Below are 16,223 nucleotides of genomic sequence, written 5' to 3'. Positions count from 1 at the left end.
ATGCTTGCTCTTAAAATGAATGGCATTATTCAGAAACTGTTCTTAAGTTCAGCAATAGAAATAAAGGAAATATGATACTTTATTGACATATAAGATACTGTACTCCAAGTTGAACATCTCATTTAAGTTTTTATTTAAGAATAAGTAATTTAAATGGGATTGTTCTAAATATAAATCCAATTTGTTTTATATACACTTTATTAAAGCTAGTTAAGATTACCTTCCTGACCTCTTAACAGAATTTGGCACTCTTAGTCAACATATAAAACTATTTGAATTTAAACCGAAAAGATTTTTTTTTGATATTTAAAATATCATAAAAACTCCATTCCTTATTTTCATTGTTTTATGTCTATTCTTCTCTTAAAAATAAAATCAGCTATTCCTATTTTGTGCCACACCGACTGAAAGATTTACTGGAAGTGTTTTATTTTCTTAGCAGCTTAAAATATTATACATAGCGCTGCTTTATATCAGGAAAAAATGGATTTGATGTCTCTCAATCTTGAATATAGTTTGTATGGGTCACTTTTTTCGTATGCATTAGAAAACTGGAATATTTGTCTTTGAGCCTCAGCACATGGTGTGTTTAGTAGGCATTTCAATATTAGATGTGACAGATGAGTGAAAAAACTGTTTAAATTACTATGTTCCTCAATGCAGGGTTTTTCAATATGTTTTTCTTCTAGCCATATTGTAGTAATAGTGGGATACAGGAAATAAAGTATGAAAGAGAGAGAGTGTAAGATTTGATTTTCTAACCTGGATGTTTTTGTTTTGTTTTTTCTTTTTTTCTTCTTCTTTTATTTTTTATTTTTTTCTTTTTCAGAAAAATTATTGTCTCTTCTACCAGAGTATGTTGTTCCATATACAATTCACCTTTTGGCACATGACCCAGATTATGTCAAAGTACAGGATATTGAACAACTTAAAGATGTTAAAGAGTAAGACTTTTTCCATCCCATTTTCATATTTTCTGAAAGTTGTTTTTTCCCTCCTTATTGCTGATAATGGGATCTCAATTATAATTAGTTTATTGATGTGTTTCATTTCACAGGAGTTTAGGGTTCTTTTCTCTTATTTGTTCTTTTATTTGTCTATTTTTATATCATTTTTTCACATTACATTTCTTAAGTAACTTCCCAAAACTTAATTTAGCATAATTAAAATACTTTGGTTCTATTTCTCTACCAGTCTGACATTCCTTTTCTGTTGAAGTAATCCATTAAAAAGTTGTATTCCAGTTCTTATAGTTTCCTGTTTCCTTGTGAAACTCGGTAGTTTTCATGATTTGAATTAATAATCTCCTTTACTCACATAGTAAGCATATTTTTCTTTGCAGTAACTGTCTTCCTCCATAGGAAGAGATTAATGGTGTAATTTCATTATGAGCCAAATTCATAACCAGGGGGATTTTATTGGTGATTTTAAAAATTTTTTAAGTTAGAGTTTATGACCTTTGCTATTATTTCAAGCATTATTGTTGAGAGACTGCAAACACTGCATATGCCTGGGTGTAGAACACGGGGATACTGTGGTATTTAGAAAAGTTTAAGACTAGTATAATTCTTTTAAGCTTGACCTCTGGTCGTCTTTTTGTTATAATAAAAAATGATCTTTGTGATTTTGAATCAGTTCATTTATTACACCTTTAATATACTAGTGATGGAAAGTAATTCTTGATTTCCTAATTCATAGAAATTTTTTACAGTTAAATATTTGAGGTATGTCAGGAGAATAAAATTAAAATCATCAGTAACTTCTTATGGCAAAGGAAAAAGTTACTGCTTAGTTTCTTTGCCACATTTCTATTTCTGAAAAATCAACAAATAATTCTCCATAAATGCATTCTTTGTTGGAGGGATTATGACTGATATAAACTTCTAGTAACCATTCTTTGTCTGAGAACATTGGTTTATCCTAGGAATTAATAAGTTGTCCCCTCCCCCCCAAATTGGGAATTGAATCCAGGAACACTTTACCACTGAAGCTACCCCAGCCCTCTTTTGTTTATTTTTTATTCTTTCGGTACTAGCGATTGTACGCAGGGGTACTTAACCACTGAGCCACATTTCCAACCCTTTTTATTTTTTATTTTGAGACAGGGTCTCGCTAAGTTGCTAAGGCTGGCTTTGAATTTGTGATCCTTCTGCCTCAGTCTCCAAGATGGCGGGAATTACAGGCGTGCACCTCCATGCCTGGTTTGACTTATCTTTCTAAATTGCCCAGTATTGCCCTGAATAATTTACATTTTACCAAAGAGCCAGTCTAAAAGAACTTCTCCTATGCCTGAGATCCTAAAGATTATTTTTCCCTTTTAAAATATCTTGCTTGTTTCTTTCTTTTCTCCCATTATTTTTCTCCTTTGTACATCAACTACAACTGTGTCTCTTTCTGTCTATATAATACCGAGAGAAACACTTTTGAATTTTTATTGAAAAGAATTTTGTGTAATTAAAACTGGGCTACTGAAACTTTTTAAACATTTTTCCTGAACTAAGCAAAGATAGTGTGTATAGATGTCAACATAACTTTTTCCTTTCTGATTTATTAATGAAGAATCTTAACCTTTTAATACAGTGGTTGTAATCTTTTGAGACTTCCCATCAGGATTTGAGTCAGTCTTGAGTGTCTGAGGCCTCACTTGATCCATGGCCCAACTATTCCTTGAGGCATTTTTCCTTTGGTGTCATATCACAGATTAAGATCACATCATTCTTTCCACTCTGTTTCTTTTTTTAACCTTCTTCTTTGGGAAATCTAGTGAGACTAAGAAGGGCAATGGATCTGAGCAACTCACGTATGCTTTGCTAACCTACTGTGATATGTTGTGTGTGCTATTTCCTTTTAATTTTTTCCCCTTCTGGGGTTATAATCTAGCCCTGTTATGTTTGGAATTATTGTATGTATATTTAACAAAAGTATTTTCCTTTTTTTTTTTAGATGTCTTTGGTTTGTTCTGGAAATATTAATGGCTAAAAATGAAAATAACAGTCATGCATTTATCAGAAAAATGGTTGAAAATATTAAACAAACAAAAGATGCCCAAGGACCAGATGATGCAAAAATGAATGAAGTATGTAATAATCCTTTTGTAAATTTGATTCCATGTTGATTTAAACATTTAGTTGTGGGGAATGAAACTGTAATTATTAATTTACAGATTTATTTAACAATTTTTTCCTGTTGATAGTAATTAGATTTACTAATATAGGATCAGTAGTAATTTTATTAGTAATAAATAATCAAAACAATAGTGTAAGCCAAAATGCTTATGCTGACAATTACTTTCATTAGTTTACTATTTAGACTGGATGAATGTTGTAGAATTACTTCTTATTTACAACATTTAGGATGCCAACTTAAATACCTACTTTTTTTCTTTTTTAATTTGATTACAGAAACTATACACTGTGTGTGATGTTGCTATGAATATCATCATGTCAAAGAGCACCACATACAGTTTGGAATCTCCTAAAGACCCAGTACTGCCAGCCCGTTTTTTCACCCAACCTGACAAGGTAGTTATTTGAAATGTATTTCAGCACTAGGTTGTGGGAGATCAGGAAGTATCCTTATCTAAAGTTGACCCACTGCTATGCCATGGAAAGATTGCCACTAGTTTTAAAAATGTAGTTCAAGACTAAATGTGGGCCAAATTAGTGGATACAAAGGTTTAGAGTTGAGTTAGGATGATCAAGAGTTTGTCTTCAGAGATTGACACCATGCTAAGAGAAACAGGCAAAAAATGTGATCAAGATATATGGATTTATGAGTTAATGGCCACTAATCCAAATGGAAAAAGAATGTAGATAAAGATAAAGTGTATAGGCGGTGGGTACCAGGAACTGTAATGTAAATTGAACTCTAAATTAAACTCCATGCATATATGATTATATCAAAATGAAGCCAACAATTATGTATAATGATAATGCACTAATAAAAGCAAAAAAAAAAAAATGTGAAGTTATATACATGTGTAGAACGATAGATCCTGAAACAGGCCCAAAACTCTGGAAATAATGTAAGAGCATTTCCAAACCACTCTCCAAAAACTAAAGTGTTGTATGAGATGCAGAAGGTGTTTTCCATTCACTATTATAGATTCATAATTTATCTAACAGTCTGGAAACCACCACTGTCTTCCTTTTTGGTTTTAAAGCAATATGCCAGGTAAGATCTTACCAATATATGGAGATTTGAAATAGGTTTACCAAATAGCTAAAGGGGCTCTGTGTTTTTAGAAATTCACTTTGATGTGAGCAAGATAATAGGAGTGTGTGTGGTCTGTCTGAAGAGTGTTATTAGAGAAACATATATTTACTGATGCAGTCTTAGCATATTGGGGCTCAAATATGTTTTGCTAATAATTGTAATTGGTACAAGGTTAGTTTTAGTTTATTAATAGTAGTTAAAATCAATGACTTAAATTTTGTGGTTCAACTGATTAATTTAATAAATATGTCCTTTAAAACAGAAAAGCTATTTTGTGCTTTGTTGGATTTTAACCACCTTGTAAATATAGTATTTCAATAGTCACTGACTACTTTTTCCTCTTGCTTGTAGAATTTCAGTAACACCAAAAATTACCTGCCTCCAGAAATGAAATCGTTTTTTACTCCTGGAAAAGTATGTCTTAAGAATCATTTTTAATTTTATGTGGAGGTTTATTTTAGTATAATTAATGACCTAAATATATTAGTTTTTCCTTCTTTAAAAATTTGTGTATCTAATGGTAGGAAATATAATCTACTGTCTTTCATTACTAGTGAGAAATAATTTTGTCTATCATATAAATGTAGACTAAGATACACAAACTTATATTTTAGCTGTGATAAAACTCAGGAGACCTTTATACTTAGACTTCTTCATCCTAAATTTAAGATAAAAATCTTAAGGCATCATCTTATGTTCTTCAGCAGTAAGAGTCTAACCATGTATTTTATTTGTCCTCATTTTCTGTTTAAGCCTTCTTCTTCAGATAACTTTAAGAAAATCTGTATGTTGTCTGTGTAGTTTTTAATTTGCGTGATATTCAACTTATAATCCTGGTTTTGCTTAAGGATAAGCACATTTTTCATGATTTATATGTAAATAAATAACAGATATTATTTATTGTTTGACCTGTAAGTTTCTTTTAGTTTTAACCAAATAGAAAACATTTCTCATTTCAGCCTAAAACAACCAATGTTCTAGGAGCTGTTAATAAGCCACTTTCATCAGCAGGAAAACAATCTCAAACCAAATCATCACGAATGGAAACTGTAAGCAATGCCAGCAGCAGCTCAAATCCAAGCTCTCCCGGAAGAATAAAAGGGAGGCAAGTACATAAGTATCATACTTTACATTTAGTAATTCCAATGAGGCTGTGAGATCTAAAATAACGTAACTAAAACATTAAACGTTAGTGAATGGAAATTAATGCATAATTTTCCCATTTAACATTGGTAGTCAACAAATTCATATTTATTTGCTTGCTCATTTGTAGTACACTCTTTTTCTTAGTTTTTTATATATGACCAAGTTGGAGTGTTCTGTATTAGTACACATAACCAGTTTCTAACTTCAGTATCTTGTGCTTATAAAACTGTTCACTAATGATAAATACATCCATAGTTAGAGCATGTGTCATTAAAAAAATGGTGAGATATGAGTTAGCATGGAATACATAATACATTAATGAGTGAAAAGGCAAAGAGTATATAGAACAGTGTTATGGTATCTTTGTTTTGAAAAAGGATTTATACTCACATTTGTTTGTACATGTATAGAAAGTTTTTGGAAGAAAAGACCAAATCTGTTCGTGATAACCTAGAATAGGAGGGAGATCATTTTACGCTATTGGTACAGTTTGAATTTTTTTTTTTTACTATGTATATATATGCATAAACTTTTTGTTTAAAAATGGTTTTAAAAATGAGCATTTTTTTCTTTGTAAGAAAGAACATGAAAAAAATAATTCACCATTTTGCTGGTTTTAGCACAAGGACATCATTTTTTTTTAGCAGCAGATCATTATGCAGGGCTAAACTCACTGTTTATTGATCCTTGCTATATAATTAGGAAAGACTGCATTGTTCATAATCAGTCAGTAAAGGAGAGAGATGTTGTAAAAAGTCTTACCAGTTTTCTTGAATTTCCATGGTAAGGAATTTGGATTTGATTTTAAGTGCAGCTGGAAGATGCTGTTTGGGAGTTTAGAGACCTAATTTATGCTTTTAAGAAATACTCCCTTGATGATTTTGGGAGACTGTACTATAGAGGAACTAAAGTTGAGGTAGAAAAATCAGTTGTGAGTTAGCTAACAAGTATGGATTGAGTGTCTGTTCAAAGCCAGTCAGATTCAAGTGCTTAGCCTATATTGGTGAGTAAAGATGACAGAAGAGCCATTCTCACATTCTAACAATAGTCAGTGAATGGTAAACATAATAACTAAAGTGTCTTAGGGTGAAGTGCTGCAGAGAAAAGAAAAAGTGGAAGGGGAATAAAAGAATGGGGACAGGGCAGGTTGCAGTGTATGCCAATCTTAATTTATTAACAGAATAGTTTTAATTTGCTTTATGTTTCCATCCCAAAACAAAATTTAGGTTTTAGAAAGACTTAGGGGAAAAAAACTGAATTTATGATTTTTAATTTCCTTACTATATTAAATGAGCATTATTGCTTATTGATTTAGTGCTAAATATGATAGAACAAAAACATTCATCTTCAAAAAATGAATGAAGTTTTCCTCATAAAGCTGTAAAGTTATATTCTAGGAAAGAGAAAAGACTTTTAAGATTATTTGATTGTAATAACAATTGTAAATGTTTGTATTAAAAGGCTTGATAGTTCTGAAATGGATCACAGTGAAAATGAAGATTACACAATGTCTTCACCTTTGCCGGGGAAAAAAAGTGACAAGAGAGACGACTCTGATCTTGTAAGGGTGAGATATTTGGTTTGATTTTATGATAATTTTAATAGTAATTTTATGCTTATTCATTGTTAATTTTTACACTGAAACTAATATTACTATCAAATTTGGCATTTGATTTTTGTTTTGTTACTGTACTTACAAATCTGAATTTATAATTACTTTCTCTGCCTTGCAATTTCTTTATGTTGAAATTTATGTGTTTATCATTCTGATAATTGCCTTAATTCTTCATGTCTTTGGAATCCAACATGTCTATTCCATACGCAAAACTGCTTGGTTTTGTTTTGTTTTAAAAAAAAAAAAATTAACACAGTATATTTAGGTTAGCTTTAGAGAAGTGATATGGAGTGAAGGTCTTAAAGCCTTCTTCATTAACTTCATTTCTTGAACCATTTACTAAATAAGCTTCTAGTAAAGGTAGGAAATGCTATGGTTTCATTAAATTCTCCTTCAGTGTTTAAACTTTAGTAGAAATGACTTCTGTGATAGATCTTATTTAATAAATGTCAGTTGAAAACAAATTTGGTAACATTTTACTACAGATATATAATACATGACTTTTCAGTTCAACTCTAAAAAAACATTTCTTGAATTATTGATTAGGCTGTTTGAGTCAGTTTATCTGTGAGGAAATATTTGTGCATATTTAGCTGATTAGGTTTACAAAACAAGTGAATTGTTGCTCTTCTTTCATTGTTATTATAATGATAATACTTTCTATTCTTAGTCCTCATTCTTTATACCGTAATTTTTGTTTTATTGATTGATTGATTGTACCAGGCATTTAACTCAAGGGTGTTTAACCACTGAGCCATATCCCAGCCATTTTTATTTTTTATTTTGAGACAGGGTCTTGCTTAAGTTGCCTAGGGCCTTAATAAGTTGCTGAGGCTGGCTTTGAGCTTGCACTCCCTCCTGCTCTAGCCTCCAGAACCACTGGGATTACAGGCATGTGCCACTACACCTGAGTATACTGTAAATTTTGATCTTCATTAACTACTTAAAAATTTCACCTAAGCAGAAAAGTTGATAGCCAGAAAAGAATCCTGTTATCTGGATTTATAGAAGAGAACTTTTGAATTGGAAAAGGTATTTTTGTCTTGTGGATCTAATTATCTCTTACTGTAGAAAATCCTTCATTTTCAAGAGTTGTTTTTTTTGTTTTTGAAAATGTATTAAGGGGAGAACTCAAGATTTTTTTTTTTTTTTTTTTTTTGCTTATTGGAAATGTCAACTAGGCCACTCCCATAGTGTACCATACCCATGTCAACATGCTCCCCACCAAATATAGTTGAGAATGTGGCTTTTGTTGATTTTTAGTGTTGGGATATATAAATTCCATGTTACTGCCTTTTGGGGCAGTACAGACAAAGTATTGTATTTTTCATAGACTGTTTTGAATTCCTGGACTCTTGAGATTTATTTGTGCTATTATCATGGAAACCTTTTGCCATCTATTGTGGGATGGTGTGTAATGTTGAACCCTTTTTTAGAGGTACCATAGGAAACTTATTAATAAAATTTGATTGAAATACCCTTGAAGAGTTAAGCATTATGCAACTCAAGTTCTTTTTAAATACCAGTAGATTATAATGAATTAGTACTATTTGCATACTACCAGCTTCATATAGAAATTTCACAGCAAAGGAATTATTATTTATATACATTTATATTTTATAAGATAACATGTTTCTCTATTTCTGACTTCTCACCTCAGTTTTGTATTCCCTGTGTTTTTAAAACAATACAACTAAAAATGAAAAATTAGGATTTGTAATGTTTTATGAAATCCGATTATTTTATGGTATTCTTAAGAAAGTGGACATTGGATTTCCTATTTATACTAACCTTTCCAAAGCATGAAAGAATCTTTTTAAACCTTTGGATATCAAAAAGACCTGTTGCATTTAAAATTGGAGATACTAAATTAAAACCAAATTTAATATATTATTTCTCTTATATTCAAATTTCTTTATAGCAGTATTTAATTTTTAACTTATGCATAGAACTAAATACAGACTAACTGCATCCATTCACTTAGGTCTTTTCCTCTCATTTGAACTCAAGGATAGTATAATGTTTAAAAAAATTAATACAATATAGTAAATTAATGTAATGAAAAAGGAAAATTATAACAAAATAATCTCAGATCTTTCAAGAAAACATAAGATTTAAAACTCGTTCATGAATGTGTGCTTAAAGTTGTCTGTTTGAAATCAGTAGTCAGTACATTCTTCTTAAAAGGCAAAACACTTGAAGCATTCTTATTAAAAATCAGAAACAAAACAAGTAGCCTATTCACCTATTATTTAAAATTGTTCTGGATTGTTTGATCAACTCAGGAATCTTGACATAAACTAGAAGTCAGAGGAATAAAAATGAAGCAGAAAAGACATATACATTGTTATTTTTGCAGTGGAGTAACAATTGAAAAGCTAAGAATGCAATATGATATCCTTATATGTTTGTGTGCAAGTAATTCTCTCTTAATTTTGCTTTATATCAGGCACTTGGGGAAAGGGAGTTTTCCTTTATCAAAACAAACTCTGCAGCAACAAGATAGATTAAATAGAATGGATAGATAGCTCAATCTGAACATAATCTTAAAAAGAAGTAGGGGGAACCTTTATTTAGAAATAATTTTAAAACTGAGAAATATAGGACTTGGAGAGATAAATATCCGTGTTTCTGCATGAGAAAAGGTATTTAAAAAGTTGTTAGTTTTTTCCTAAGTTAACATACAATTATAAAAGTTCAGTGTTATCTTGTCTCAAGTCCATGTGAAAGAAAATAAATAAGAAAACAGGAGTAATAAAGATAGAATCAGAGATGATGAGTATTTTTCATATATTTGCTGATTGTATATCCTCTTCTGAGACCAAAGGACTTAAAAACAGCATACTCCAGGGACACAGCCACATCAATTTTATAGCAGCACAATTCACAATAGCTAAACTGTGGAACCAACCTGGATGCCCTTCAGTAGATGAATGGATAAAAAAAAAAAAAATGTGGCGTATATATACAATGGAATATTACTCAGCAATAAAAGAGAGTAAAATGGCATTTGCAGGCATATATATACAATGGAATATTACTCAGCAATAGAAGAGAATAAAATGGCATTTGCAGGTAAATGGATGGCATTGGAGAATATAATGCTAAGTGAAGTTAGCCAATCCCCGAAAAACAAATGCCTAATGTTTTCTCTGATATAAGGTGACTGACTCATTGTGGGGTAGGGAGGGGAAGCATAGGAGGAATAGATGAACTCTAGGTAGGACAGATAGGGTGGGAGGGTAAGGGAGAGGACAGAGGGTTACCAATGATGGTGGAATGTGATGGACATTATTATCCAAAGTACATGTATGAAGACACAAATTGGTGTGAACATACTTTATGTGCAATCAGATATGAAAAGTTGTGCTCTATATGTGTTATAAGAATTGTAATGCATTCTGTTGTCATTTATTTAAAAAAACAATTAAAAAATAGAATCAACTAGACACATTTAGTTACTATAATTAGTAAAATATTGTACTGCTGTTATATTAGCCCAGAATTATTCTGTTTTTCAAAACATAAAATAAAGGAACATAATATAATAAATCAGGAGTTCTGAAATGATTGAATGTCTTTTTGAAGGTAGGGGTAGGGGAAACAGTTTGAACCTTTTTTCACATTCTATTCTAAAACAAAATACACTAGTGTCTTGATCAAATACCATAGACTTTCACAACAGAAATTTATTTTCTCACAGTTGTGGAGGCTGGGCAGTCCAAGGTCAAGATGCCTATAGATTTCAGTTTCTGATAAGGGCTCTCTTCCTGTCTTGCACTTTTCCACTGTGTCCTCATATGAGAAAGAGAGAGGTGCTTCTTACAAGATATTAATCCCATCATAAAGTCCCCACCCTCATGACTTCTTCTTGACCAAATTGCTTCCCAGAGACCCTATTTCTAGTATCATTACATTGGGGAATGGTTAGGGATTTAATATAGGAGTTACACCAGTCAGTAGTAAATTAAACATATACAAGAAGGGTAAAAGAATATAGATTAAAACATTAAGACTCTAAAACAAAGTAAGCAAAGAGCATATGCCCAAGATATAATTGGGCAGTTCACAGGAAATATAGTGACTAATAACAAATTTAAAAAATTACAGGTAAATTGATAGTTTTTGTTGCTTTCTTTTCTCTGATTTAAGAGTGTAGATTGATAGACCTTTTGGAAGTTAAGTTTGCATTGTAAGTGTTCGTACATGTACTCTCATTCTTGGGTCCCTGGAGAATTTTCTCAGTCTCCCTGTGCATTTTCATTTCAATTCACTGAATGTAGACTAGGATTTTATTTTAAAATTGAAAGCCACTGGTGTTTTGTTGTTGTTGCTAATTAACTAACTTAGAAATAGTATCTCTGAGTCATAAATATTTACAGAAGTTTTAATATGTGTTTAACTTTTATATCAATCTTTATTTAGAAAACAGAAATAGCTCTTTTATGATGTTGTAAGCATGATATGTAACTTTTGATGTTTTATTATGCTCTGTCTGGTGAAATTAAACTTATTTAAATTGACTATCAAAACAGATTCTTTATTATAGTTATCCTTTAGTATCACACAGTGAATTTAGAATGTCCTTTTTCATGAAACAGTTCTTTTTTTTAATATCTTGTTTTAGTTGTAGTTGGACACAATACCTTTATTTTTAATTTTCATATGGTGCTGAGGATCGAACCCAGCGCCCCTCATATGCTAGGCAAGTGCTCTACCACTGAGGCACAATCCCAGCCCATGAAACAGTTCTTCACTAATATATAATTTAATAAAGTAGTGATTTGCAAGGCTTCCTTTTGAGGCTTTAAAATAAGAGTAAAAAGTTATTCTCTTACCCCAGAGGATTTTTTTAAATTGAAAAATGAGTAAATTTATGGGCATGGTGGCACATGACTGTTGTCCCAGCTCCTTGGAAGGCTGATGTTGGAAGATCACTTTAGTCCATTAATTTGAGAACAGCTTAAGCAATATAGCAAAATGTCATCGAAAAACAAAACAAAAAACTAGTAAATATTTAGGTGTGACATATATAAGACATATATCTGACATTTATGAGCACTGGATATTTAGGTATATGTTAGTGATAACAGGTTTTTTTGTTTCATTGTTCAAAAATTTTATTTTATGTTAACAATTTTATTGTTACATTACATAGGATAAATTTTTGTAAACTTACCTAGTTTATATTCCAGTTAATATCTGGTTAATATTTGTATGTTTTCTATGAGCAATTTTATTTATTTGTTATTTATTTATTTTATGGTGTTGGGGATTGAATCCAGGGTCTTGCTTGTGCTAGGCAAGTATTCTGCTATAGAGCCATACTCCCAGCCCCAACAATTTTATTTTTAAAAAATTGATCTCTTTCCCTTCAGTCTGAATTAGAGAAGCCTAGAAGTCGGAAAAAAAACCCTGTCACAGATCCAGAGGAGAAATTAGGCATGGATGACCTGACTAAATTGGTACAAGAACAGAAACCCAAAGGCAGTCAACGAGGCCGGAAAAGAGGCCATACAGCTTCAGAATCAGATGAACAGCAGTGGCCTGAGGAGAAGAGGCTCAAAGAAGATCTTTTAGAAAATGAGGATGAACAGAACAGTCCACCAAAAAAGGGTAAAAGAGGCCGACCACCAAAACCTCTTGGTGGAGGTACACCAAAAGAAGAACCAACCATGAAATCTTCTAAAAAAGGAAACAAAAAAAAATCTGGACCTCCTGCACTAGAGGAAGAGGAAGAAGAAGATAGACAAAGTGGAAATACAGAACAGAAGTCAAAAAGCAAGCAGCACCGAGCATCAAGGAGAGCACAGCAGAGGTAAATATGTGTAACTCTAAGCTACATCTATTTACGTACCATATTTTAAACCATAATTTGATGCTATCCACATTTGGGTCTTCCCCAAAGCAGAGCAGAATCTCCTGAAACTAGTGCACTTGAGTCCACACAATCCACACCACAGAAAGGACGAGGAAGACCATCAAAAACGCCATCACCATCACAACCCAAAAAAAATGTGTAAGTTGTAAATAATATTAAATTTCAAACCAATTTCAAATTATTTTGCAAAAGTTCATTTACTATATTTAAATCCAAATATTTAGTCCCATTACACTAGGTAAGATAAATTTTTATAAACTTACCTAGGTGATTGATATCCCAGTTAAAGCCCTGGGTAGTATTTATACATTTTTATAGGTTTAGAAAGAAGTTTATGAACGAATACCAAATAATACAGACTTTTTATGTATCTAAAGAGATGATTAGGTATTTTTGTATAATCACTACACATTAACCAGGTTGCCTCATCATCATAAGCTACAATTTTCCTTCATATTTCCTCATAGCAACTTTTTCTTTTTAAAAAATTGGTTTTATACTTCTGCTTTTATTCTTTGAACTTGTCATAGAAAAGTAATAGATACAATCTTTCTTAAATCCATAGAAATTATCACATGTTGATCTCAAGTATTTTATGTTTTTGTTTTCTAATTTAATTCATTTGTCTGTATCTAAATATAGATAGTTTTGGGTATTCACACAGGCACATATATAAGAGAGGTAAAGCAACAAACCTGTATTGTCAACATGACAAATTATTAACATGACAAAGAGCATCAATACTGTGATATGTATGGTTGGCAATACTTTCATCTCAGTTATATAAGTGGAAGTAGTTTATCTTCGCTTCATCAGAAATTCTGCACACTTTTTCTGAGAGAATCCAGTATGTAATTACATCTGCAGCTTCACTTTTCAAGTGTTGCCAACATATCTTAGTTACTTGATTACCTTGGAGTTTTTCCTGTTCCTGTGTATTCCACAGGAAAAGGAAAAGTTGCCTAAGCGTCTAACCGGTACTTCATGCCTCCTGACATGAAGTTTAGGAATAAATATTAGGAACTAAATATTTTTCTCTCTCAGGTTAAAGATAAAGGTAAGTGCATTTTTTATGGCAGCTTCACAGATGTATTTGAATTCAACCAAAGAAAAATCACTATTTCTAAACAAAGAATTCTTAGGGAGCATTAACTGTGATGAAATTTTTAACAAGGGAATAAAAGGGGTTAAATATTTTATTCAGCCTTGTAACTTTAGTTTCTTTATATCTGGACATCATACAATTAAGGGCTTAATGTGTTATCTTCTAAAACAATACCAATTCTCTTATGCATGTTCAAAACCTAAGTTTGTTTGTTTGTTTTACAAATCTGTATAGGAAGAGATTCTGTGTTCTATCTTGGCAGCCTGTTTCCTTGCTCTGGGGGGCTCTTTTTCAGAGCTAGAACATATGGTATTAGGTGGTATAGAACATATGGTATTATATGTCTGGTGTGTGTGTGTGTGTGTGTTTTCTGAGCTCAGTGGAATTGAAAAAGATTACCATTATTTTCCATGCACTTCATGTATAGTGGCACTTAACAAGCATAGTTCTTATCCTCATGGGACTTACTGTCTAATGGGCATGCAGTCATTAAAGAATCACATTAATAATCACATAAATAAAGAATTATGGCTTCTGGGGCTGGGTTGTAGCTCAGTGGTAGAGCGCTTGCCTCATACACGTGAGGCACTGGGTTTGGTCCTCAGCACCACATAAAATTAATAAATAAATAAAATTGTTTTCTAAAAATATTTTTAAAAAAGAATTAGGGCTTCTGATATGCATTGAAGGAGAATTTTAGGATGCTCTAAGAGAATGTAATAGAAGAATTGGGGAGTTGGGGAAATATATTTCTTTGAAAAATGATAATGAGTTGAGTATTTGAGAATAATAAACAGTTAAGGGCTGGGGATGTGGCTCAAGTGGTAGCGCGCTCACCTGGCATGCGTGCGGCCCGGGTTCGATCCTCAGCACCACCTACAAACAAAGATGTTGTGTCCGCAGAAAACTAAAAAATAAATATTAAAGTTCTCTCTCTCTCTCTCTAAAAAAATGCTTTAAAAAAAAAAAAAAAAGAGTTAAGCAGTCAGAGAGTAAGGAGAAGGACATTCCAGATGGAGAGAACACTATATTTGAAGTTTCTGAAGTGGGAAAAATCTTTGCAAATTGAGAGCTAAAGGAAAGCCAGGATTTGCTGGATTGTAGTTGTGTCAGGAGTTGGAGAGTAAAAAGAGATAAGAACAGACAGGCAATTTATCTTCAGGGTCATTATAATAAGTTAGTAGGTTTTACAAAATTACTCGTAAATTCTGTGGAAAGATGTAAATGGGGATTGACATCAGCTATTCTTTTAACACTAAATTTTTAAAAACCTAAGTAAATAGCAGATAGATCAGTAAGAGTAGAGGGAAGGGAAAGGGGAAATACTGGGGACTAAATTAGAGCAAACTATATTCAGTGCTTTTATAATTACATCAGAATGAATCCTAATGTTATGTATACCTGAAAAGAACTAATAAGCATTTTACAAAAGGAAGAGACAGGAGGCAGGAATGGTTTGAATTAGATAGTAACAGTGAAAATGGGGGAGAAGTGAAGGGTTTGTGATTCCTGAGAGTAGAATGTATAGGCCAGGAATCGTATACTCTTTTCTGCTCAAAGAATTTTCGCTTTGGGTTATCAGTGGACATAGAAGTCTTTTCTGAGTTGTAAAAGGTGAAAGGAAAGTCAGACTTCGGGTTATCTTTTGAAATCCTTTATGGTTATAGTTAGTCACACTTAACTCTTGTTCTTTGGAAAATCTATGTTTGTAAGATTCTAAAATAAATAGTAAGGCTTAGAATATAAAAAATACATACCTCATGATGTAATTGAGGATAAAAATGGTAGAAGAATTCACAAAATATTTGATGCATTTCTTCTAATGAGATAATCTACAACTTAAGGACTGGAATGTTCATTTCATTTTACATGTTTTTACTCTAGCCGTGTAGGACGCTCCAAGCAAGCAGCTACTAAAGAAAATGATTCAAGTGAAGAAGTAGATGTGTTTCAGGGTAACTCTCCTGTCAATGATGATATTCCACAGGAAGAAACAGAGGAAGAGGAAGTTTCTGCAGTAAATGTATGTGTTTATTAAAATGTCATGTGTTAGTAGTATGCAGTATAAAAATAGTCAGTAAATATTTTGTCAGATCCATTTGGAGCTTAGTGTTGCCTGTAATTCCAAATATAATTCTTTGCTATAGTTTATAGTGCCAGTACCAGCTTGGATAGTACAACTTGGATAAAAACAACTTTTATGGAAGTCTGAAATGAAGTGAGAATAATAGGTATAGCATAGTGAATGCGTAAACATCAAT

At 32.0% G+C, this 16,223-nt stretch overlaps 1 protein-coding gene across 6 annotated transcripts in view; it reads left to right on the top strand.

Annotated features, from left to right (window-relative positions):
• The window catches only part of Pds5b (PDS5 cohesin associated factor B), a 198,757-nt gene that overhangs the window by 180,274 nt on the left and 2,260 nt on the right, over window positions 1-16,223 (top strand). Inside the window, exons 26-34 of one of the 6 annotated variants that reach the window (XM_076872121.1) lie at window positions 830-944; window positions 2,944-3,076; window positions 3,402-3,521; window positions 4,567-4,629; window positions 5,175-5,320; window positions 6,823-6,922; window positions 12,355-12,794; window positions 12,888-12,995; window positions 15,847-15,985. In XM_076872121.1, coding sequence (XP_076728236.1) covers window positions 830-944; window positions 2,944-3,076; window positions 3,402-3,521; window positions 4,567-4,629; window positions 5,175-5,320; window positions 6,823-6,922; window positions 12,355-12,794; window positions 12,888-12,995; window positions 15,847-15,985 — 1,364 coding nt within the window. Of the gene's footprint in view, window positions 1-829; window positions 945-2,943; window positions 3,077-3,401; window positions 3,522-4,566; window positions 4,630-5,174; window positions 5,321-6,822; window positions 6,929-12,354; window positions 12,795-12,884; window positions 12,996-15,846; window positions 15,986-16,223 lie in introns of all 6 variants that reach the window. The other 5 variants (XM_076872119.1, XM_076872118.1, XM_076872117.1 and 2 more) reach the window with 5 other exon arrangements.

Source organism: Callospermophilus lateralis, chromosome 12 (assembly GCF_048772815.1).
Source record: "Callospermophilus lateralis isolate mCalLat2 chromosome 12, mCalLat2.hap1, whole genome shotgun sequence".
Taxonomy (NCBI): Eukaryota; Metazoa; Chordata; class Mammalia; order Rodentia; family Sciuridae; genus Callospermophilus; species Callospermophilus lateralis.
The sequence above is the reverse complement of the archived record's forward strand: the minus strand, read 5'-3'. Positions and strand labels throughout refer to the sequence as shown.